At 38.0% G+C, this 25,071-nt stretch overlaps 1 protein-coding gene across 1 annotated transcript in view; it reads left to right on the top strand.

Annotated features, from left to right (window-relative positions):
* SPAG6 (sperm associated antigen 6) overlaps positions 1 to 24,840 on the top strand; it is a 55,123-nt gene extending 30,283 nt beyond the window's left edge. The window contains 2 exon segments of the mRNA XM_037006031.2: positions 12,193 to 12,212; positions 24,608 to 24,840. Of these exon segments, the coding sequence (XP_036861926.2) occupies positions 12,193 to 12,212; positions 24,608 to 24,840 (253 nt within the window).
* Positions 24,841 to 25,071: the final 231 nt, after the last annotated feature.

Here is a 25,071-nt window from a genome sequence, read left to right as displayed (position 1 = left end):
CCAGAAATGTTAAACAAAATAACATTTTAACTATAACATTTCTTAATAGTTACCTAGTTTGTTACTCATTTTAGGGTTAGTTTGTGTGCTAGTAAAAAAACATGTGAATTCTTCAGTATTTTTATTGATTGTGATTTTTAAAGTTATGAGCCCTTGGTTAATGAGTTTTTTTTAGAATTCAGAATATAAAACAGTAAAATGTAACTCATACTAATCTTGTGTTTCTAAATCACTGAGACATAACTTTCTATATGAAGCTAGCAAACAATTTTTTTTTTTGAGAGGGCATCTCTCATGTTTATTGATCAAATGGTTGTTAACAACAATAAAATTCTGTATAGGGGACTCAATGCTCAATGCACAATCATTAATCCACCCCCAGCCTAATTCTCGTCAGTCTCCAATCTTCTGAAGTATAATGAACAAGTTCTTACATGGTGAACAAATTCTTACATAGTGAATAAGTTCTTAAATGGTGAACAGTACAAGGGCAGTCATTACAGAAACTTTCGGTTTCGATCACTCATTATGAACTATAAACAATCAGGTCAAATATGAATATTCGTTTGATTTTTATACTTGATTTATATGTGAATCCCACATTTCTCCCTTTATTATTATTATTATTATTTTAAATAAAATGCTGAAGTGGTAGGTAGATGCAAGATAAAGGTAGAAAACATAGTTTAGTGTTGTAAGAGAGCAAATGTAGATGATCAGGTGTGTGCCTGTAGACTATGTGTTAATCCAAGCTAGACAAAGGCAATAAAACATCCACGGATGCAGAAGATTTCTCTCAAAACAGGGGGGTGAGGTTCTAAGCCTCACCTCTGTTGATCCCCAATTTCTCACCTGATGGCCCCCCTGTGACTATGCCTGTCTTAGGTTGTTCCTCCCTTGAGGAATCTTACCCGTCTCTGGCTAACCAGTCATCTTCCGGGGCCATACAAGGAAATGTAAAGTTGGTAAGTGAGAGAGAAGACATATTGTTTGAAAAGGTTAGCTTTTTACTTCTTTGCAGATTTATGCCCTGTGGCTTCTATGCCCAGCATTTGTCTTGAGGTATCTTTACCACGTGGAGGAATTATGATACTCAGTGAATTCGATATAAGGCACGAATTCTATTTAAGGGTTGTAATTAGGAAGAAAGAAGAAAAGCTATAGAGGTAGCAGATGGAAGAAAACATGGGAAGATTGATTATTTCTTTGACATATCTTCTTGTAGAGTAACTTAAGCATGTATAGGTTTTAAACTACTAATTAAAATGCACACACCCATGAACATAATAGGAATACAGTTACATAACCAAAGCAGATCTATAATTACCAGCCATCTCCAGTGAAGCCAAGAAAACCACTTAGGCACCCTAGGCATTTGTGAAAATTTGTTTATGATATAATGGATATTGTCTAACTGTACTTGAACAGTCTGAGAGAAATCAGACAAATTAAAACAACACATTCCTGGGAACTGTTCACATCCCATATGTTCTTTTAACAGTAGATAGTCTGTAGTTGTAAGATTTTGGAGCACTACAACTTGCACTTCTCCTAATTCTTGGTTGAGTTCCAACAGTATAGATCCAGTCAAATTTGTTGTTTTACTATATGCACAGGCCAGCTTAGATATCTCCTTCTTCATTCCAATGGCAAGTCCCGGAACTGGTGGGATGAATGCAGCTACAACTGCAGCATCGCCTGGATCTCTGTTGAGGTTTTTTGATGATGATCTTCTGGTATGACTCTTCCAGTGAGTGATGTTGGAAGTTCTTCTACATATCATATCTTAGTTCATTTTCTGGGTAGCCAAATTAGGCTTTGATCTTCTGTATAAACACAAACAGACCCTTTGCCCACACTTTGATATGCCCTTTATACCATTGTGTAGAACTCATTGGAGGTCACCACACAGGAACTGCTTTTTTTTTTTTTAAGAGAAAGGAATATTATCAGAAAAGTGTACCTCCATAGCCGATCATCTGACACCCTTTAAGTGATCAAAATTAAGGATATTTAAACCATGCATTGTTGATTTACAGTTAGTTTAATCTTATCAGGGAGTAATCCCCCTTCTCTTTCTTTCTTTCTTTTTTTGGTTATCTTTAATCTACACTTACATGAAGAATATTATGTTTACTAGGCTCTCCCCTATACCAGGTCCCCCCTATAAACCCCTTTACAGTCACTGTCCATCAGCATAGCAAAATGTTGTAGAATCACTACTTGTCTTCTCTGTGTTGTACAGCCCTCCCCTTTCTCCCACCCCCCCATGCATGCTAATCTTAATACCCCTCTTCTTCTCCCCCCCCTTATCCCTCCCTACCCACCCATCCTCCCCACTCCCTTTCCCTTTGGTACCTGTTAGTCCATTCTTAGGTTCTGTGATTCCGCTGCTGTTTTGTTCCTTCAGTTTTTCCTTTGTTCTTATACTCCACAGATGAGTGAAATCATTTGGTATTTCTCTTTCTCCGCTTGGCTTATTTCACTGAGCATAATGCCCTCCAGGTCCATCCATGTTGCTGCAAATGGTAGGATTTGCCCTCTTCTTATGGCTGAGTAGTGTTCCATTGTGTATATGTACCACATCTTCTTTATCCATTCATCTACTGATGGACATTTAGGTTGCTTGCAATTCTTGGCTATTCTAACTAGTGCTGCGATAAACAGGGGTGCCTCTGTCTTTCTCAAACTTGACTGCTGCGTTCTTAGGGTAAATTCCTAGGAGTGGAATTCCTGGGTCAAATGGTAAGTCTGTTTTGAGAGTTATGATGAGCCTCCATACTGCTTTCCACAATGGTTGAACTAATTTACATTCCCACCAGCAGTGTAGGATGGTTCCTCTTTCTCCACCAACATTTGTTGTTGTTTGTCTTTTGGATGGCAGCCATCCTTACTGGTGTGAGGTGATACCTCATTGTAGTTTTAATTTGCATTTCTCTGATAATTAGTGATGTGGAGCATCTTTTCATGTGTCTGTTGGGCATCTGTATTTCTTTTTTAGAGAACTGTCTGTTCAGTTCCTCTGCCCATTTTTTAATTGGATTATTTGATTTTTGTTTGTTGAGGTGTGTGAGCTCTTTATATATTTTGGACGTCAAGCCTTTATCGGATCTGTCATTTACAAATATATTCTCCCACACTGTAGGGTTCCTTTTTGTTCTATTGATGGTGTTCTTTGCTGTACAGAAGCTTTTCAGCTTAATATAGTCCCACTTGTTCATTTTTGCTGTTGTTTTCCTTGCCCGGGAGGTATGTTCAAGAAGAGGTCACTGATGTTTATGTCTAAGAGGTTTTTGCCTATGTTTTTTCCCACGAGTTTAATGGTTTCATGACTTACATTCAGGTCTTTGATCCATTTTGAATTTACTTTTGTATATGGGGTTAGACAATGGTCCAGTTTCATTCTCCTACATGTAGCTGTCCAGTTTTGCCAGCACCATCTGTTGAAGAGACTGTCATTTTGCCATTGTATGTCCATGGCTCCTTTATCAAATATTAATTGACCATATATGTTTGGGTTAATGTCTGGAGTCTCTAGTTTGTTCCACTGGTCTGTGGCTCTGTTCTTGTGCCAGTACCAAATTGTCTTGATTACTGTGGCTCTGTAGTAGAGCTTGAAGTTGGGGAGTGAGATCCCCCCTACTTTATTCTTCTTTTTCAGGATTGCTTTGGCTATTCGGGGCCTTTGGTGTTTCCATATGAATTTTTGAATTATTTGTTCCAGTTCATTGAAGAATGTTGTTGGTAATTTGATAGGGATTGCATCAAGTCTGTATATTGCTTTGGGCAGGATGGCCATTTTGACGATATTGATTCTTCCAAGCCATGAGCATGGGATGAGTTTCCATTTGTTAGTGTCCCCTTTAATTTCTCTTAAGAGTGACTTGTACTTTTCAGAGTATAGGTCATTCACTTCTTTGGTTAGATTTACTCCTAGGTATTTAATTATTTTTGATGCAATTGTGAATGGAATTGTTTTCCTGATTTCTCTTTCTATTGGTTCATTGTTAGTGTACAGGAAAGCTACAGATTTCTGTGTGTTAATTTTGTATCCTGCAACTTTGCTGTATTCTGATATCAGTTCTAGTAGTTTTGGGGTGGAGTCTTTAGGGTTTTTTATGTACAATATCATGTCATCAGCAAATAGTGACAGTTTAACTTCTTCTTTACCAATCTGGATTCATTGTATTTCTTTGTTTTGTCTGATTGCCGTGGCTAGGACCTCCAGTACTATGTTAAATAGCAGTGGGGAGAGTGGGCATCCCTGTCTAGTTCCCGATCTCAGAGGAAAAGCTTTCAGCTTCTCGCTGTTCAGTATAATGTTGGCTGTGGGTTTATGATATATGGCCTTTATTATGTTGAGGAACTTGCCCTCTATTCCCATTTTGCTGAGAGTTTTTATCATGAATGGATGTTGAATTTTGTCAAATGCTTTTTCAGCATCTATGGAGATGATCATGTGGTTTTTGTCTTTCTTTTTGTTGATGTGGTGGATGATGTTGATGGATTTTTGAATGTTTTACCATCCTTGCATCCCTGGGATGAATCCCACTTGGTCATGGTGTATGATCCTTTTGATATACTTTTGAATTCGTTTTGCTAATATTTTATTAAGTATTTTTACATCTACATTCATCAGGGATATTGGTCTGTAATTTTCTTTTTTGGTGGGGTCTTTGCCTGGTTTTGGTATTAGGGTGATGTTGGCGTCATAGAATGAGTTTGGGAGTATTCCCTCCTATTCTGTTTTTTGGAAAACTTTAAGGAGAATGGGTATTATGTGTTCTCTGTGTGTCTGATAAAATTCTGAGGTAAATCCTTCCGACCCGGGTGCTTTGTTCTTGGGTAGTTTTTTTATTACCATTTCAATTTCTTTGCTTGTAATTGGTTTGTTTAACTTTTGTGTTTCTTCCTTGGTCAGTCTTGGAAGGTTGTATTTTTCTAGGAAGTTGTCCATTTCTTCTAGGTTTTCCAGCTTGTTGGCATATAGGTTTTCATAGTAGTCTTTAAGAATTCTTTGTATTTCTGTGGAGTCTGTCGTGATTTTTCCGTTCTCATTTCTGATTCTGTTGATTTGTGTTGATTCTCGTTTTCTCTTAATAAGTTTTGCTAGAGGCTTATCTATTTTGTTTATTTTCTCAAAGAACCAGCTCTTGGTTTCATTGATTTTTGCTATTGTTTTATTCTCAATTTTGTTTATTTCTTCTCTGATCTTTATTATGTCCCTCCTTCTGCTGACTTTAGGCCTCATTTGTTCTTCTTTTTCCAATTTCGATAATTGTGATGTTAGACTATTCGTTTGGGATTGTTCTTCCTTCTTCAAGTGTGCCTGGATCGCTATATACTTTCCTCTTAGGACTGCTTTCCCTGCATCCCACAGAAGTTGGGGCTTTGTGTTGTTGTTGTCATTTGTTTCTATATATTCCTTGATCTCTATTTTAATTTGTTCATTGATCCATTGATTATTTAGGAGCATGTTGTTAAGCCTCCATGTGTTTGTGACTCTTTTTGCTTTCTTTGTACAATTTATTTCTAGTTTTATAGCTTTGTGGTCTGAAAAGTTGTTTGGTAGAATTTGAATCTTTGTGAATTTACTGAGGCTCTTTTTGTGGCCTAGTATGTGGTCTATTCTGGAGAATGTTCTGTATGCACTTGAGAAGAATGTGTATCCTGTTGCTTTTGGATGTAGAGTTCTATAGATGTCTATTAGGTCCATTTGCTCTACTGTGTTGTTCAGTGCCTCTGTGTCCTTACTTATTTTCTGTCTGGTGGATCTACCCTTTGTAGTGAGTGGTGTGTTGAAGTCTCCTGAAATGAATGCATTGTATTCTATTTCCCCCTTTAATTCTGTTAGTATTTGTTTCACATATGCTGGTGCTCCTGTGTTGGGTGCATATATATTTAGTGTGGTTATATCTTCTTGTTGGACTGAGCCCTTTATCATTATGTAGTGTCCTTCTTTATCTCTTGTTACTTTCTTTGTTTTGATGTCTATTTTGTCTGATATTAGTACTGCAACCCCTGCTTTCTTCTCGCTGTTGTTTGCCTGAAAGATGTTTTTCCATCCCTTGACTTTTAGTCTGTGCATGTCTTTGGGTTTGAGGTGAGTTTCTTGTAAGCAGCATATAAATGGGTCTTGCTTTTTTATCCATTCTATTACTCTGTGTCGTTTGATTGGTGCATTCAGTCCATTTACATTTAGGGTGACTATTGAAAGATATGTACTTATTGCCATTTCAGGCTTTAAATTTGTGGTTCCCAAAGGTTCAAGGTTAGCCTCTTTAGTATCTTACTGCCTAACTTAGCTCGCTTATTGAGCTGTTATATACACTGTCTGGAGATTCTTTTCTTCTCTCCCTTCTTATTCCTCCTCCTCCATTCTTCATATATTGGGTGTTTTGTTCTGTGCTCTTTCTAGGAGTGCTCCCATCTAGAGCAGTCCCTGTAAGATGCCCTGTAGAGGTGGTTTGTGGGAAATTCCCTCAGCTTTTGCTTGTCTGGGTATTCTTTCATCCCGCCACCATATTTAAATGATAGTCGTGCTGGATACAGTATCCTTGGTTCAAGGCCCTTCTGTTTCATTGCATTAAATATATCATGCCATTCTCTTCTGGCCTGTAGGGTTTCTGTTGAGAAGTCTGATATTAGCCTGATGGTTTTTCCTTTATAGGTGACCTTTTTCTCTCTAGCTGCCTTTAAAACTGTTTCCTTGTCTTTGATCTTTGCCATTTTAATTATTATGTGTCTTGGTGTTGTCCTCCTTGGATCCTTTCTGTTGGGGTTTCTGTGTATTTCCGTGGTCTGTTCGATTATTTCCTCCCCCAGTTTGGGGAAGTTTTCAGCAATTATTTCTTCCAAGATACTTTCTCTTCCTTTTCCTCTCTCTTCTTCTGGTACCCCTATAATACGGATATTGTTCCTTTTGGATTGGTCACACAGTTCTCTTAATATTGTTTCATTCCTGGAGATCCTTTTATCTCTCTCTATGTCAGCTTCTATGCATTCCTGTTCTCTGGTTTCTATTCCACCAATGGCCTCTTACATCTTATCCATTCTGCTTATAAATCCTTCCAGAGTTTGTTTCATTTCTGTGATCTCCTTTCTGGCATCTGTGATCTCCCTCTGGACTTCATCCCATTTCTCTTGTGTATTTCTGTGCATCTCTGTTGGTATGTTTATGATTTTTATTTTGAATTCTTTGTCAGGAAGACTGGTTAGGTCTGTCTCCTTCTCTGGTGTCTCTGTGATCTTGGTTTGCCTGTAATTTTGTCTTTTCATGGTGATAGGAATAGGTTGCAGAGCTGGGATTAGTGACGGCTGGAAGAACTTCCCTTCTTGTTGGTTTGTGGCCTTCCTCTCCTGGGGGAATACCAACCTCTAGTGGCTTGTGCTGGGTAGCTGCATGCAGACAGGGCTTCTACTTCCTGCCGGGCTGCTAAGGAGTTTATCTCTGCTGTTGCTGTGGGCGTGACCTGGCTCGGGCTGCTGCTCCAAAGTGGTGGAGTTGAATTGGGCGGGGAGTGGCCAGAGGCTATTTATCTCCGTAAGGGGCCTCCATGCTCCCTGCAGCCCAGGGAATTAGAGTGCCCAGAGATCCCCAGATTCCCTACATGTGGACTAAGTGTCCCACCCTGCCCCTTTAAGACTTCCAAAAAGCACCCGCCAAAACAAAACGACCACAGAAAAAAAAAATGGCCACTCGTTTTTCTTTATTCTCCGGCACCAGTCTCTGGCACCCGCTCACCGGTCTTGCTGCCCTGTTTCTCTAGTATTGGGGTCCCTATCCCTTTAAGACTTCCAAAAAGCCCTCACCAAAACAAAACAACAACAACAACAACAAAAATGACCACTCGCTTTTCTTTTGTTCTCCGGCCCCGGCCTCCAATACCCGCTCGCTGGTCTTGCTGCCCTGTTTCCCTAGTACTAGGGTCCCTGTCCCTTTAAGACTTCCAAAAAGCACTCGCCACAACAAAACAACAACAACAACAAAAAAAAAAACCAGGTGGCCGCTCGCTTTTCTTTTGTTCTCCACCGCTGGTCTCTGATACCCACTTGCCAGTCTTGCTGCCCTGTTTCCCTAGTATTCGGGTCCCTGTCCCTTTAAGACTTCCAAAAAGCACTCACCACAACAAAACAACAACAACAACAACAACAAAAAGATGGCCGCTCGCTTTTCTTTTGTCCTCTGGCACCGGCCTCCAGTACCCGCTCACCATTCTTGCTGCCCTGTTTTCCTAGTCTCCAGGGCCCCGTGCATGCACTGTGTCTGCGCTCTGGTCTGGACGGCTGGGGCTGGGTGTTCAGCAGTCCTGGGCTCCCTCTCCCTCCCACTCTGACTCCTCTCCTTGCACCAGGAGCTGGGGGGAGGGGTGCTCGGGACCCGCCAGGCCGGGGTTTGTATCTTACCCCCTTTTGCGAGGCGGTTGGTTCTCGCAGGTGTGGATGTGGTCTGGATGTTGTCCTGTGTCCTCTGGTCTTTATTCTAGGAAGAGTTGTCTTTGTTTTATTTTCATAGATATATGAGGTTTCGGGAGGAGATTTCCACTGCCCTACTCACACCACCATCTTGGCTCCACCCCTCGACCTGTAACAATTGTTTTTATCACCATACTTATTGTGATCATCAAAAAGTATTTGAGATGCTTAATGTGTGTTACTATTATCTTTTTTAAAACTGTGCAAAGCAAAATAAGTTGGCTAATATCTCACCTGTAAGACTTTAAAATATAGAAAAGTTTATACAGATGAACATAAAGGTCATCCAGACAGCTGGGCAAACATCTGACAGAAATGTACTATATATTGTCTTAAGAGTATGTATATACATTGGATGAGTCTACATTGGACCAAGTGGAAGATGAATCATGAGCTACCATGGCAGAAAGAGGGATCTTTATTTTCTTCTTAAGAACTTTGTTGTATCCAGATAACCACTGAACAGACTTTGGGCATATAAATAAAAGGAAGAAGTAACATTGATGTTCAGTAAAAGGAAGGAAAGTGTTCTAGCCCATCACATACTTCCTCTACCTGATGGCACCTAACATTCTTTTATCTGTTTAGTGCAAATACATGTGTGAAAAATGTCACTAAATGTGTGCATACTGAGTGGATAAAGAGAAGGGGATTTGTATTCTAGTGGCTTGGAAATAAACCAGGCTTGCACAGGGCATCATAACATATTTTTTGAGTTTGAACAGATAGTTTCTCAATTTATTTTCCAGTCACTAGTATATAAATCCTCCTAACACCTTTTGGATATTGAAGGTAGAGAAACACTTTTATTACATTTGAATCTCTAGAAGTACATTAGATACAGTGTATTTAACTAAAATTTGAAAGTACTCCAATTAGGCATTTCACAAACATCTAAAAGAGACTTTACCCATTAAAAGCTTGGACTTTGTCAGTGCTAATTTTGGGGGGCCCCTTTTGCTCTTCTCTTGATTTTAGATGAATGAACCATTTTGCTATAAAAATGTAGTATAAATTAACTGCGTCAAAGCACTTTTCTCAAGATAGGACATCCAGCCATGAAAAGGTATTAACTGAAGTCATTTAATCATTTGTGTCATAATTCTATTACTAGCCATTTCTCTATACCTCTTTTAATTTTACACTACAGTTTTACTAATATGGTAGCCACTGGTCATATGTTACTATTGCTTACTTGAATTGTGATTAGTGCATCTGAGGAGCTAAATTTTTACTTTTATTTACTTTTAACTAATATAAATTTAAAATTAGCAATCAATTCAATTATTGGAAAATCTGTAGGCATGTTTGGAGCAACTTGGGCATGTATATCTGCTTTTTCAACTGCAAACTTTTTTATCCTTTTTGTTAATGTGGTATATACTGATTGATTTATGAATATTATACCATTCTTGCATCCCTGGAATAAATCCCACTTGGTCATGATGGATGATCCTTTTGATGTATTTTTGAATTTGGCTTGCTAATATTTTGTTGAGGATTTTTTCATCTATATTCCTCAGGGATATTGGTCTTTAATTTTCTCTTTCTGTAGTGCCTTTGTCTCATTTTGGTATTAGAGTGATGCTTGCCTCATAGAATGAGTTTGGAAGTGTTCCCTCCTCTTCTACTTTTTGGAAAACTTTATGGAGGATGGGTATCAGCTCTTCTTTAAATGTTTGGTAGAATTCCCCTGTGAAGCCATATGGTTTTGGACTTTTGTTTGTTGGGAGTTTTTTGATTACCAGTTCAATTTTGTTACTTATAATTGGTCTGTTCAGAGTTTCTGTTTCTCCCTGCATCAGTCTTGGAAGATTGTACATTTCTAGGAATTTGTCCATTTTGAAACTGATTTTTATACTTGAGCCCTGCAAGAGTGCGTCATCCATCCCAGCTGATTTTAATTTCTAGCTAAGGCCCCATTACCTCCAGATCAATGGCTTATTTGACTCACTTGACTTTTTTACAGGAGAATTATTTAACCTTCAAAGCATATGTTATTTAACCTTCAAAACACATATATGTATGTGTGTTAACTCTTAATCTCTCAAACATTCAACCCATGTCTAAGGGTTAGACCGATGGCTGTGAAGATTGGGTGGAGAGAAGTGGCATGGAAGTGATAAGAGTAGGAAAAACAGAATTTGTGAGGGTGGGGAGATTTAAAAAATCATGTATTAGACTTTTTCATGATAATACATAAATTCCCTGTCTACCCTTTTCTCACAACCACCCACAACTGGAGATGTCAGTCTCTCGCTCAGAAGCATAGTGATAGTGAGCCATCATCACCTGTGGGAGGATGCTGCCTTTCTCAGATGTGTTGTTGAAGAACAAAGGCTTTTGTCATAGCCAGCCTCCATGATGGCCCCCACTGATGCCTGCCTCCTCCTGCTCACATCCTGTGGAGTCTCTTCCCACTTTTACCAACGAAATATACCAGAAGTGACCGTATGTCACTTCTGAGGTTAGATTTTAAAAGACTGCAACTTCTGTCTTGGGTTCGCTCTTTGGATCACTCACTTTGGGGTAAGCTTCATCATGAGCAGCCCATGGAAAGGCCCTGGAAACGGGGAGGAACTGAAATCTTCTTCCTTGAGTATGCCTGGAAGAAGATCCTTTAGACCCAGGAAGACCTCTGATAACTGCAGCTGCAGCTCACATCTTGACTTCAGCCTAGTGAGAGGTCAAAGACTGAACCACCCAGCTAAACTGTGGTCATATTCCTGACCTAAAGAAACTATGAGATAATGTTTCCTGTTTTAAGTGGCTAAGTTTGGTGTGATTTATTATACAGCAGTAGGTCACTAAACCAGTAATAAATACTTGGTTAGACCAAAAACTAGACAAAATTCTTCTATTTTGAAAGTGACATTCTTAAAATCATACTGGAACATCCAAAATATATAAAGAGCTCACGCACCTCAACAAACAAAAAGCAAATAATTCAATTAAAAAATGGGCAGAGGGGCTGAACAGACACTTCTCCAAGGAAGAAATTCAGATGTCCAACAGACACATGAAAAGATGCTCCACATCGCTTGTCATCAGAGAAATGCAAATTAAAACCACAACGAGATATCACCTCACACCAGTAAGGGTTACCACCATCCAAAAGACAAACAACAACAGATGCAGGAGAGGTTGTGGAGAAAGGGGAACCCTCCTACACTGCTGGTGGGAATATAAATTAGTTCAACCATTGTGGAAAGCAGTATGGAGGTTCCTCAAAAAGCCCAAAATAGAAATACCATTTGACTGAGGAATTCCACTCCTGGGAATTTACCCTAAGGATGCAGCAGCCCAGTTTGAAAAAGACATATGCACCCCTATGTTTATCACAGCACTATTTATAATAGCCAAGAAATGGAAGCAACCTAAGTGTCCATCAGTAGATGAATCGATCAAGAAGAGGTGGTACATATACACAATGGAATATTATTCAGCCATAAGAAGAAAACAAATCCAACCATTTGCAACAAAATGGATGGAGCTAGAGGGTATTATGCTCAGTGAAATAAGCCAGGCAGAGAAAGACAAGTACCAAATGATTTCACTCATCTGTGGAGCATAAGAACAAAGAAAAAAACTGAAGGAACAAAACAGCAGCAGACTCACAGAACCCAAGAATGGACTAACAATTACCAAAGGGAAAGGGACTGGGGAGGATGGGTGACAAAGGAGGGATAAGGGGAAAAAAGGGGGGGGAGAAATTACTATTAGCACACATAATGTAGGTGGGGTATGGGGAGGGCTGTATAACACAAAGAAGACAAGTAGTGATTCTATAGCATCTTATTATGCTGATGGACAATGACTGTAATGGGGTATGTGGGGGGGACTTGAGGAAGGGGGGAGTCTATTAAACATAATGTTGCTCATGTAATTGTAGATTAATGATACCAAAATAAAAAATAAATAAGCAAATAAAATTTTAAAAAGTCATATTGGAGTATGGTCTGTATATAATCAGCTTTGACAATTGAAATACTGTATTTATTTTTACTATAATTTACCAAATTATGAAAAATTTGGTTGAATGAGTTAACTTATTATTATAAAATGAGATTAACATTGTGAGTGGTAGCCAAATTTTAAATGTATTTTTCAACCTGCTTTATTTCAAAAATTTTTGAACTGACATAGCTATATATTTTACAGCCAGATGTGAAAACTTGATAAATCTTTCAACTGATAAGTAGGGCCACCTAAGTGCAAAGAATTGATTATGCACAACTTATTTATTTTTTATTTGACATATCATTGATATGTAATCTTATATTGGTTTCAAGTATACAACTCATATTATTAAATACTCACCCCAACTAGTGCAGTTACTGTCTGTCAACATAGGAAGATGTTACAGAATCATTGACTATATTCTCCATGCTGTACTACCATCCCTGTAACCAACTTATATTATGATTGACAATTTTTGTGACCCTTTATCTTCCTCACCCTCCCCACCCACCCGAAACCCCTCCCCCATGGTAACAACTAGCATGACTTTTTTAATGAAACAAATAAAATATAACTTTTTGTAGGGCTTAGAAACAGTGAATTAAAAGTAGTGTTTGAAAATATAAATTAAAAAGCAATAAAGTCGAGGGAGAAGCCAAGATGGCAGCATGAGAAGAGCAGTGGAAATCTCCTCCCAAAACCATATATATTTTTGAAAATACAACAAATAAAACTATTCCTAAAAGAGAGACCAGAAGATACAGCACAACAGCCAGACTACTTCTACACCTGCAATAACCCAGCACCTCATGAAGGGGGTAAAATACAAGCCACGGCCTGGCAGGACCCGAGCGCACCCCTCACCCCAGCTACCTGGCGAGAGGAGAGGAGTCAGAGCGGGGAGGGAGAGGAAGCCCAGGACTGCTAAATACCCAGCCCTAGCCATCCACACCGGGAGCGCAGACACACAGTGTGTGGTGTGCTGGATACTAGGGAAACGGAACAGTAAGACCTGTGAGCGGGTCTCCACAGATGGCGCCCCTGGGACAAAAGAAAAGCAAGTGCCTTTTGAAAGTCTTAAAGGGACAGAGGCCTCACAGCTGAACAGAAGCATCCCAGTGCACTCAGCCCAGCAGCTGGGAATCCTGGGGAACCCCGGGCAGCCTAATCCCCTGGGCGGCAGTGCAGCTTGGAGGCTCCTCACAGCGATAAACAGCCTCCCAGCTGTTCCCCCTCCAGCGCGGCCTTACCAGGCAGAGCAGCAATCTGAGGCTGGCCACGCCCACAGCAGCTGCGCAGAGCCGCCTCCGCAGTCACTGGGCCAGTCTCAGAGATCCCGTCAGCACAAGGCTGCCCAGCACAAGCCACTAGGGGTCGCCATTCTCACAAGAGAGTAAGGCCACAAACTAGCAAGAAGGGATGTTCTCCCAGCTGACACACATGCCTACTCCCCACAACTACCTCTATCGCCATGAAAAGGCAGAAGAATTTGAACCAGACCAGACTAACAGAGACAACCCTTGAGAAGGAGCTTGGGGAGATAGACCTAACCAATCTTCCAGAAAAAGAATTCAAAATAAAGGTCATAACCATGCTGATGGAGCTGCAGAGAAAAATGCAAGAGCCAACTGACAAAGTAGGGAGGGAGACTACAGAAATAAAACAATCTCTGGAAGGACTTAAAAGCAGAATGGACAAGATGCAAGAGGCCATTAATGGATTAGAAACCAGAGAACAGGAACGAAGAGAAGCTCACACAGACAGAGATAAAAGGATCTACAGAAATGAAACAATATTAAGAGAACTGTGTGACCAATCCAAAAGGAACAATATCCACATTATAGGGGTACCAGAAGAAGAAAAAGAGAGAGAAAAAGGGATAGAAAGTGTATGTGAAGAAATAATTGCTGAAAACCTCCCCAAACTGGGAGAGGAAATAGTCACTCAGACCACGGAAGCAGACAGAACTCCCAACAGAAGGGACCTAAGGAGGACAACATGAAGACACATAATAATTAAAATGGCAAAGATCAAGGACAAGGACAGAGTTTTAAAGGCAGCTAAAGAGAGGAAAAAGATCACCTACAAAGGAAAACCCATCAGGCTATCATCAGACTTCTCAACAGAAACCTTAAAGGCCAGAAGAGAATGGCATGATATATTTAATGCAATGAAACAGAAGGGCCTTGAGCCAAGAATACTGTATCCAGCATGTTTATCATTTAAATATGAAAGAGGGATTAAACAATTCCCAGACAAGCAAAAGTTGAGGGAATTTGCCTCCCAGAAACAACCTCTTTAGGGTATTTTAGAGGTACTGCTCTAAATGGGAGCACTCCTAAGGCTAAATAGATGTCACCAGAGAAAATAAAACCACAGCAAAGAAAGCAGACCAACTAAATACTAACTAAAGGCAAAAAATAAAATCAACTACCCACAAAAGCAATCAAAGGAAACACAAAAGAGCACTGAATAAAACACCCAACATATAAACAATGGAGGAGGAGGAATAAGAAGGGAGAGAAATAAAGAAACATCAGTGTTTATACTAGCTCAATAAGGAGTTAAGTTAGACAGTAAAATAGTAAAGAAGCTAAACTTGAACCTTTGGTAACCACGAATCTAAAGCCTGCAATGGCAATAAGTACATATCTTTCAATAATCACCCTAAATGTAAACAGACTGAATGCACCAATCAAAAGACACAGAGTAATAGAATGGATAAAAAAGCAAGACCCATCTATATGTTGCTTACAAGAGACTCACCTCAAACCCAAAGATATACACAGACTAAAAGTTAAGGGATGGAAAAAGATATTTCATGCAAACAACAGGGAGAAAAAAGCAGGTATTGCAGTACTAGTATCAGACAAAATAGACTTCAAAACAAAGAAAGTAACAAGAGATAAAGAAGGACATTACATAATGATAAATGGGTCAGTCCAACAAGAGGATATATGCACCCAATACAGGCACACCAGCATATGTGAAACAAATACTAACAGAATTAAAGGAGGAAATAGAATACAATGCATTCATTTCAGGAGAATAGAACACACCACTCACTACAAAGGGTAGATCCACCAGACAGAAAATAAGTAAGGACACAGAGGCACTGAACAACACACTAGAACAGATGGACGTAATAGACATCTATAGAACTCTACATCCAAAAGCAACAGGATACACATTCTTCTCAAGTGCACACAGAACATTCTCCAGAATAGACCACATACTAGGCCACAAAAGAGCCTCAGTAAATTCACAAAGATTCAAATTCTACCAAACAACTTCTCAGACCACAAAGCTATAAAACTAGAAATAAATTGTACAAAGAAAGCAAAAAGGGTCACAAACACATGGAGGCTTAACAACATGCTCCTAAATAATCAATGAATCAATGACCAAATTAAAATAGAGATCAAGCAATATATGGAAATAAATGACAACAACAACACAAAGCCCCAACTTCTGTGGGATGCAGCAAAAACAGTCTTAAGAGGAAAGTATATAGCAATCCAGGCATATTTAAAGAAGGAAGAACAATCCCAAATGAATAGTCTAAAGTCAAAATTATCGAAATTGGAAAAAGAACAAATGAGGCCTAAAGTCAGCAGAAGGAGGGACATAATAAAGATCAGAGAAGAAATAAATAAAACTGAGAAGAATAAAACAATAGAAAAAATCAATGAAACCAAGAACTGGAGACAGAGAATCTACACACATCAACAGAATCAGAAATGAGAAAGGAAAAATCACGACGGACCCACAGAAATACAAAGAATTATTAGAGAATACTATGAAAACCTATATGCTAACAAGCTAGAAAACCTAGAAGAAATGGACAACTTCCTAGAAAAATACAATCTTACAAGAATGACTAATGCCATATATGACAAACCCACAGCCAACATCATACTGAAGAGTGAGAAGCTGATAGCTTTTCCTCTGAGATTGGGAACAAGACAGGGATGCCCACTCTCCCCACTGTTATTCAACATAATACTGGAGGTCCTAGCCACGGCAATTAGACAAAACAAAGAAATACAAGGAATCCAGATTGGTAAAGAAGAAGTTAAACTGTCACTATTTGCAGATGACATGATATTGTACATAAAAAACCCTAAAGATTCCACTCCAAAACTACTACAACTAATATCAGAATTCAGCAAAGTTGCAGGATACAAAATTAATACACAGAAATCTGTGACTTTCCTACACACTAACAATGAACTAATAGAGAAATCAGGAAAACAATTTTCACAATGGCATAAAAAAGAATAAAATACCTAGGAATAAACCTAACCAAGGAAGTGAAAGAGCTATACCCTGAAAACTACAGGACACTCTTAAGAGAAATTAAAGAAGACACTAAGAAATGGAAACTCATCCCATGCTCTTGGCTAGGAAGAATTAATATCGTCAAAATGGCCATCCTGCCCAAAGCAATATACAGATTTGATGCAATCCCTGTCAAATTACCAACAGCATTCTTCAACGAACTGGAACTAATAGTTCAAAAATTAATATGGAAACAAAAAAGTCCCTGAATAGCCAAAGCAATCCTGAGAAGGAAGAATAAAGTGGGAGGATCTCGCTCCCCAACTTCAAGCTCTACTACAAAGCCACAGTAATCAAGACAATTTGGTACTGGCACAAGAACAGAGCCACAGACCAGTGGAACAGAATAGAGACTCCAGACATTAAGTCAAACATATATGGTCAATGAACATACGAAAAAGGAGCCATGGTCATACAATGGGGAAATGACAGCCTCTTGAAAAGTTGGTGCTGGCAAAACTGGACAGTTACATGTAAGAGAGTGAAACTGGATCATTGTCTAACCCCATACACAAAAGTAAACTCAAAATGGATCGAAGACCTGAATGTAAGTCATAAAACCATAAAACGCTTAGAAAAAAACATAGGCAAAAATCTCTTGGACATAAACATGAGCAACTTCTTCATAAACATATCTCCCCAGGCAAGGGAAACAAAAGCAAAAATGAACAAGTGGGACTATATCAAGCTGAAAACCTTCTGTACAGCAAAGGATACTATCAATAGAACAAATAGGCATCCTACGGTATGGGAGAATATATTCATAAATGACAGATGTGATAAAGGGTTGACATCCAAAATGTATAAAGAGCTCACACACCTCAACAAACAAAAAGCAAATAATCCAATTAAAAAATGGGCAGAGGGGCTGAACAGACACTTCTCCAAAGAAGAAATTCAGATGGCCAACAGACACATGAAAAGATGCTACACATCACTTGTCATCAGAGAAATGCAAATTAAAACCACAATGAGATATCACCTCACACCAGTAAGGATCGCCACCATCCAAAAGACAAACAACAACAAATGTTGGTGAGGATGTGGAGAAAGAGAAACCCTCCTGTACTGCTGGTGGGAATGTAAATTAATTCAACCATTGTGAAAAGCAATATGGAGGTTCCTCAAAAAGCTCAAAATAGAAATACCATTTGACCCAGGAATTCCACTCCTGGGAATTTACCCTAAGGATGCAGCAGCCCAGTTTGAAAAAGACATATGCACCCCTATGTTTATCACAGCACTATTTACAATAGCCAAGAAATGGAAGCAACCTAAGTGTCCATCAGTAGATGAATGGATAAAGAAGATGTGGTACATATACACAATGGAATATTATTCAGCCGTAAGAAGAAAACAAACCCTTCCATTTGCGACAACATGGGTGGAGCTAGAGGGATTATGCTCAGTGAAATAAGCCACGCGCACAAGTACAAAATGATTTCACTCATCTGTGGAGTATAAGAACAAAGAAAAACTGAAGGAACAAATGGCATCAGACTCACAGAACCCAAGAATGGACTAACAATTACCAAAGGGAAAGGGACTGGGGAGGATGGGTGGGAAGGGAGGGATAAGGGTGGGGAAAAAGAAAAGGGGCATTATGATTAGCATGTATTATGCGTGTGGCGGGGTACAGGGAGGGCTGCAACACAGAGAAGACACGTAGTGATTCTACAGCATCTTACTATGCTGATAGACAGTGACTGTAATGGGGTTTGTGTGGGGGACTTGGTGAGGAGGGGAACCTAGTAAACATAATGTTCTTCATGTAATTTTAGATTAATGATACCAAAATTAAAAAAAACAGTAAAGTCAAAAGAAATTATAGTTTCTGAGGTGTTTAATTTGCCTCATTATTTTTGAATCAGTGTGTTAAATACATATATATTTTTCCCTTCCTTTTTTTCCTTTTGGAGAGTCTCTTCATTTTGAGTTCTATGTGTTCTCATGATGAATTAATTTTATTCAAATTCTTCCCTCTTGCATCTCCATTATGAGCAGAAAGATTTGTTGAAATCATAATATATGTTTAGATTAATCCTTTCTTTGCAGGTCACCTTTAGGATTTCATCAATTTCTTGGAATTCTCCTCCAAATTTTCTTATATAACCACTATAGTGTTCTTCCTTTATAACTACAAAGCATGACTTCCCAAATCAAAGGCAGGAAGAACATACCCTTTCTACATCCAAAGCCCCCATGGTTTGTTTCAGAAGGTGTAAGGCTTAAGCCAAGGGTTGTAAAATGGTGGCTGGGGATATATATGGCTCTAGGATGGATGTGCTTTGCTTGGCACAGTTATGTTGTGTCTCACACAGTGTTCTTAAAAAAAAAAAAAAACTGCCAACACTTAAAAGCCAAGTAATTTCACATTGGAAATCAGATTTCTGGCTTCGCTTGAAATATCAAAAGATCTGACAAATTGCTATATGGCAACATTGGGCTGAAGCTAAGCAAATGCTTCTCCTGGTAGCTAGTGCATATACTTTTCCAGTATATTACTGTTCCCCCACTTGGTATTTGTACACCTTCTGGCTACACTTATTTTAGTTAAATGCCTGGGCTCTGGGACATTTGAGTTTATCAATTTGATCTAAGTTTGTTTATCTAAACAAACAGCTGACCATAACAATTAAGAGGAGTGGTTGAGGTCATTGTGAGCACTATTAAAGCAAAATCATTTTTGCCTGATTTACCTAAGCCATGCCCATTATCCTGATGGGCATTTCTGAAGGCAGTTGTCCCGTCTAGTCAACATGAAATCATTTTTAGTATTCCATTCATCTAGGTTTAAATAGTACTAATTTTATGAATGTTGTCAGTTTTAAAACTTTCCTTTTATCCATCTCTTTGTTTTTAAAATTAAATCTAAAATCTAAATTTGTTTAGATTTTTTGATTATTCTAAATTGAAATATTTGATCCATTTAGTTGTAACCCTTCACACCCATTAGTGAGACAGAGCTACAAGTTCAGCCTTCATTTTGTTAGAAAAAAGAAAAACAAACCCAAACAAAAAACCAGGTCCCCGAAACAGCACACAATAAAATTCTTAAGAAAAAGCAACTCTATGAGAAGCAAAGAGTTATCACCCAAAGCTTCCACATTATCAATATCCAAAGAATTGTATGCACATAAGCCTCGTAAGTGTAATTAGAAAGAATCATGGAAAAAGTGAGAGAGGCAGAAGGTTGATGGGACCTCCAGCCCCGGCCTTAGTACAGCTCCACAGAGGAGGCTGCCTCAGTTCTTCCACTCAACAATGATCTATTTATGAGGCCAAACAGAAGTAGGTATTCCTTTACTGGAAACAACTGACCATCAGATCTGGGGACTGTATATTTAGTTGTCTACATGTATGTAATAAACAGCTTTAATCATTATTCATGAATAAGGAAGGTGCTGTTGGATGGTTTTATTCCCTGTGATAATCGGCAGTCTGAAAAGTTGTCAGAAATAACCCTTAACGTTAAAAAATGTAATATTTTAATTTAAATGTAGTAAGGGCATGAATTAAGTTAAGAGGGAAGTTTGAAAAGGTATAGTAGTAATTCTTCATACCCTCTTTCCTGATACTTTGTTTAAAGGAGATATGCATTCCCACCAGTTTTTTTTAAATAGAAACTTTCTGCCATATTGAGAAATAAGCTAAAATGTTTATACTTATTTTTCCTTTATAATGGTGATGTTAGTATAATTAGCTCCAGCAGTTGCTATATGTATGAACAAAAGACATTTACATTTATTTTTAAAAAATATAAAATCACATTAAAGAAAATGTGGCGAATAGAGAAGGAAAATGTATTGTCTATGATACCACCAACCCAGTATAAATCCTGTGAGCTTGTTGGTATAACATACAGTTTTTTCCCTCTGCATTTTCATTGTATAACTACTTGTAATCTTTCTTGCTATTTAACAATATATGATTATGTCACATCTTTTTGCATAATAGAATATTTTTTAAACTAATTTTTTTGGAAGATTCATTTAAAATTTCAACAGGCTAAGATGTTTTCAGGTACTGAAGATAAATTTCTTAGCTCACTGCCTTTTTGTGGGTTTTTTTGGTCAAAACTTTTATGAGTATTTGAGTCTGGATATTCTTTGGTTTCATAAGTATGATAATTAATTGAACAACCAAAACTAATGTCCAAATTAGAGTTAAAAATGAACTTCATGAAATTTTGTCTATGGGAAGTCATTTTTAAATGTATCAGAATTTTGTATGTATTTTGGTTACTACTACTTTTTTAGAGTAGAAAAGTATAGGAAAAAAAGGGGGGAAGAATGAAATAAGGTAGGAAGCACTACCTGGCGCTCCTGGGCACCTTCCCTACATGCCCCACAGGCTTGACTCCTCGCCCTGCTCTGTACTTCTAGTGGACTGTTCATATATTCACCTTGAGCAGAGTCTGCTGTAATAGAACAATGTTTTACTCTATTCTCCTTCCCCAAGATCTAGCCAAGTTTCTAGCACATAGTAAGCTCTTAAGGAACACTCAACGACCAGAGGAAGGGAGGAAAATATGTACATATACACTGAGCACGAGAGAGGACAGAATTATATTAGTAAGTTTTTGGCTATAAGTTACAGAATATCCTACAAGTGACTTAAACAATAAGGGCATTTTTTATTTCATATGACACAAAGCTCAGAGGGCAGTTCCAAGGTTGGTTATGCAGCTGAACAGTGTCATGGAGAACCCAGATGTTTTTCATTTTTGTATTCAGCTACTTTCAGCATATTGGTGATTTCTTCCGTTATAGGTGCAAAATGGGTGTAGGAGTTCCTGATGTCATTTGCAGACATGACCATGTCCAGCAAAGAAGAGGTGGCATTTCCTTCTGTGTATCTGTTTCTGGCAGAGGAAAACCTCTCACAGATGCTTTTAGCTGAATTCTTCTCAGGTCCTGATGGCCTAAGCCTAAGCCCTGGCTGACAAACACTATTGGCTAAACACCAACAGCGACTGGCACAGAAATGCCAGAGGAAGCAGTAGTAGGGAAGAGGAGAAAGATATATCATAGGAAAAAGGGTAGTGATAGAGACAGGAAGAGATAGTTAGCCTGTACTATGTATAATGTAGCATGATACGCATTATTTACATCTATTCTTATATACATGCTGTCTTATATCAAATATATTTATGAAGGTGGTAGAACAATATCATTTATAAATAAAAATGTGTGCTACCCAAGAGGAGATCCTGGTTTTGGAGGCCCACATAAATTTGGAGATATGAAGTATATGAAATTGCAAGTACAAAGTTTCTAGGCCTGTCCAGGTCTTTGGAAGCTTCATTCCCTTCATGGCAAATCTTTCTCAAGTGCCATCCCGAGCCTGCCCCACACTTAACATAATGAAAAACAGCTTAGGATGGGATTGGATAACAAGTCAGAAGAACAGAGTTTGCCTTATTATTAACATTATAGAGTTCAAGGAAAGGAGGATAGGGTACTCTATTATCCAAGGAAAGGATAAAATATATGGGAATTAACAAAGATATGATAAAAGGAATCTTAATTTTTATTAATAATACTTTTAAGTTGTAGTTTACTGCATATTCTTTACTCTTAGCAATAATCTATAAAAAGTGAAAATATATAAATGACCTAATCCTTATATTCTCTCAAAATAAAATGTTCAACTGATTACAGATTTCCTTCAATTTATGATGTGGTTATGTCCCAATAAACCCACTGTAAGTAGAAAATATCATAAATGAAAATTTCATTTAATATATCTAACCTACTGAGTATCATAGCTTAGCCTATCCTACCTTAAATGTGCTCAGAACACTTACATTAGCTTACAGTTGGGCAAAAAACACAAAGACTATTTGATAATAAAGTGTTGAAAATCTCATGTAATTAATTGAATATGGCATTGAAAGGAAAAACGGAATGGTTGTACTGGTCCAGAATGGCTGTAGGTGCATAGGTCGCTGACCCTCACGATCATGTGGCAGACTGGGAGCTGTGCTCACTGCTACTGCCCCACATCATGGGAGAGGATCATACACGCATCACCAGCCCAGGAACAGATCCAAATTCAGGTTCAAAGTATGGTTTCTACTGAATGCATATTGCTTTTGCACCATCCTAAAGTTGAACAATTGTAAGTCAAGCCATCGTAAGCCAGGGACCATCTGCATATATAGATACTCCAGGAGGACATATAAAGCTGATATACAACACTGTATAATTTGGACTGAACTGAATTAAGTAATGTGTTTCATAAAAATGTGTTTCATAACAAAATGTTATTAACATTGAGTTAGAACATGTTTCATAACAAAAATATGAAAATTATATTCTAGAAATTACACTTCATATTTTCTTCCCATTTTCTCTGGGTGGGGGTGACAGGAAAGAAGCAGTATCAGTTGTTTTAACTGCTGTCTTACTGGTCCTCAGGCAGTTACAGTAGAATCTCGGAGACACTTCTGAGGAATCTGTTACATTGCTATGGTGATAATCCAGTCTGTTGCTGCAGTCTTATTTGTTTGTTTGTTTGTTTTCCTCTTATCTGCCTCTGGTTCTTGAGATTACATATTAAGTTCCCATCGTATTTCATATTTCACATTAGATTTTAACTGGAACACATTTGCTAATCAATGTAGTGTTAATTTGTAGAAGTGTGTCATTTGCACCAGAGTTGAATGAGTCTGGCACATAAAAACCTTCCATTAATACTTGTTTAATGAAAAAAAAAATGAATGACTCATTTACAATATTGGGACTTCTAAGAAAATTGTAATAATTGAAAGAAAACAAATATTGGACACTAACCTGTATTTTATAACATCATTTCCATTTAGAAAATGTGGTATTACCAATCTTGAAAAACTAAACACTTTACTTTCTTTAAATCAAAGACTTTAAGGGATAGGTTGAATAGATAGCTTGGCTGTCAAAGCACTGTGCATCTGGGAAAATGAGAATATAATTTGAAAGGAAGATATTATAGAAACGGGTATATGTGATTCAGTAATAGAGGCCATGAATACAGTGAGAGTAAAATCTATAACTATGAATAGATTTTTATGCTTCTCAAAAGATATTTTTTACATATATTTTATATGGATCTACCTGCTTGTCTCCCATTCTCTATAATTTAAAATGTACTATTTTTATAGCTGCTATTAGACACTCAGTAAATCAACATGTGTATTCAAAAGATATTTCTGACATGTAAAATGGTTAAGATAAATTTGCTCCTTTATCTAAACATTAACATTTCTATATTAAAGTATGTTGTTCAGTTGTAGATCTCATCTTATACGTACAGTGAAATTGCACCTTTTAATTTTGTATGAAGTTTTAAGTCTTTTAAAAGCACAAGATGAAAAGAATTTAAAAATCGACATTATTGGCACAAGATCCATGTTAGTGTTTACTCATGTAAATAGCACAAACAACTACCTAATTAGTGTGGTTGGTAAATTTTTGGTACTTTAATTTTCTTTGTTGTTGTAAACCATGCATAAAATGCTTGCCTATTGAGAAGTGCAGAATTGTCAGAGCTTAAACAGCTGACATCTGCTTACTCTCTTAAACAAAAAAAAAGAATAACAAGCCATTTCAGCCTAATCTACCTTAAATGTGTTCATGTAAATGGAGGTCCATCTATTGACCTGTATTCTTTTCAGCTCAGGATTGGTCCACATGGTTTATGAAACCACGAAGACTGATTTGAAATGCAGATGTCGAGACAGTGAAGTACACCCTCCTCTTTTTTCTTTGCTGTATCTGTCAGGGTGAAAAATGGCTTGCACAAGGGTCAGTCACCCATACTCACTTAATTACTTTTCTCAGACCCACAGAACTGTCACAAGCTGTGGTGGATGCAGGAGCTGTTCCTCTTTTAGTACTCTGTATCCGGGAGCCAGAAATTGCTTTGAAAGAGATGGCTGCTTCAGCCCTCAGTGATATTGCAAAGCATTCTCCTGAGTTAGCACAGACAGTAGTGGATGCGGGAGCTATTGCTTGCTTAGCCTAGATGATCCTGAACCCTGATGCTAAATTGAAGGTATTTACAAATAAAGTTAAAAAATGAGCCAACCAGGCTTCTGATGATTTGAGAAAATGGAAATGTGTATAGATTAATATTACATATTTAAAAATAATTAGTAAATCATCATTGAAAACATACATGAATATAGTATGTATTTGGTCCTTTAATATGTGAAAATTATGTTGTAAGGGTTAGATAAGACAGGACTGGGAAAAAAATGCTGAAAACTAGAAGTAGCATCAGTATTAACATTCATCATTAAAATAACAAATT

This window comes from Manis javanica, chromosome 2 (assembly GCF_040802235.1).
Source record: "Manis javanica isolate MJ-LG chromosome 2, MJ_LKY, whole genome shotgun sequence".
NCBI classification, from domain to species: Eukaryota; Metazoa; Chordata; class Mammalia; order Pholidota; family Manidae; genus Manis; species Manis javanica.
This window is presented reverse-complemented; position numbering and strand designations above follow the sequence as displayed.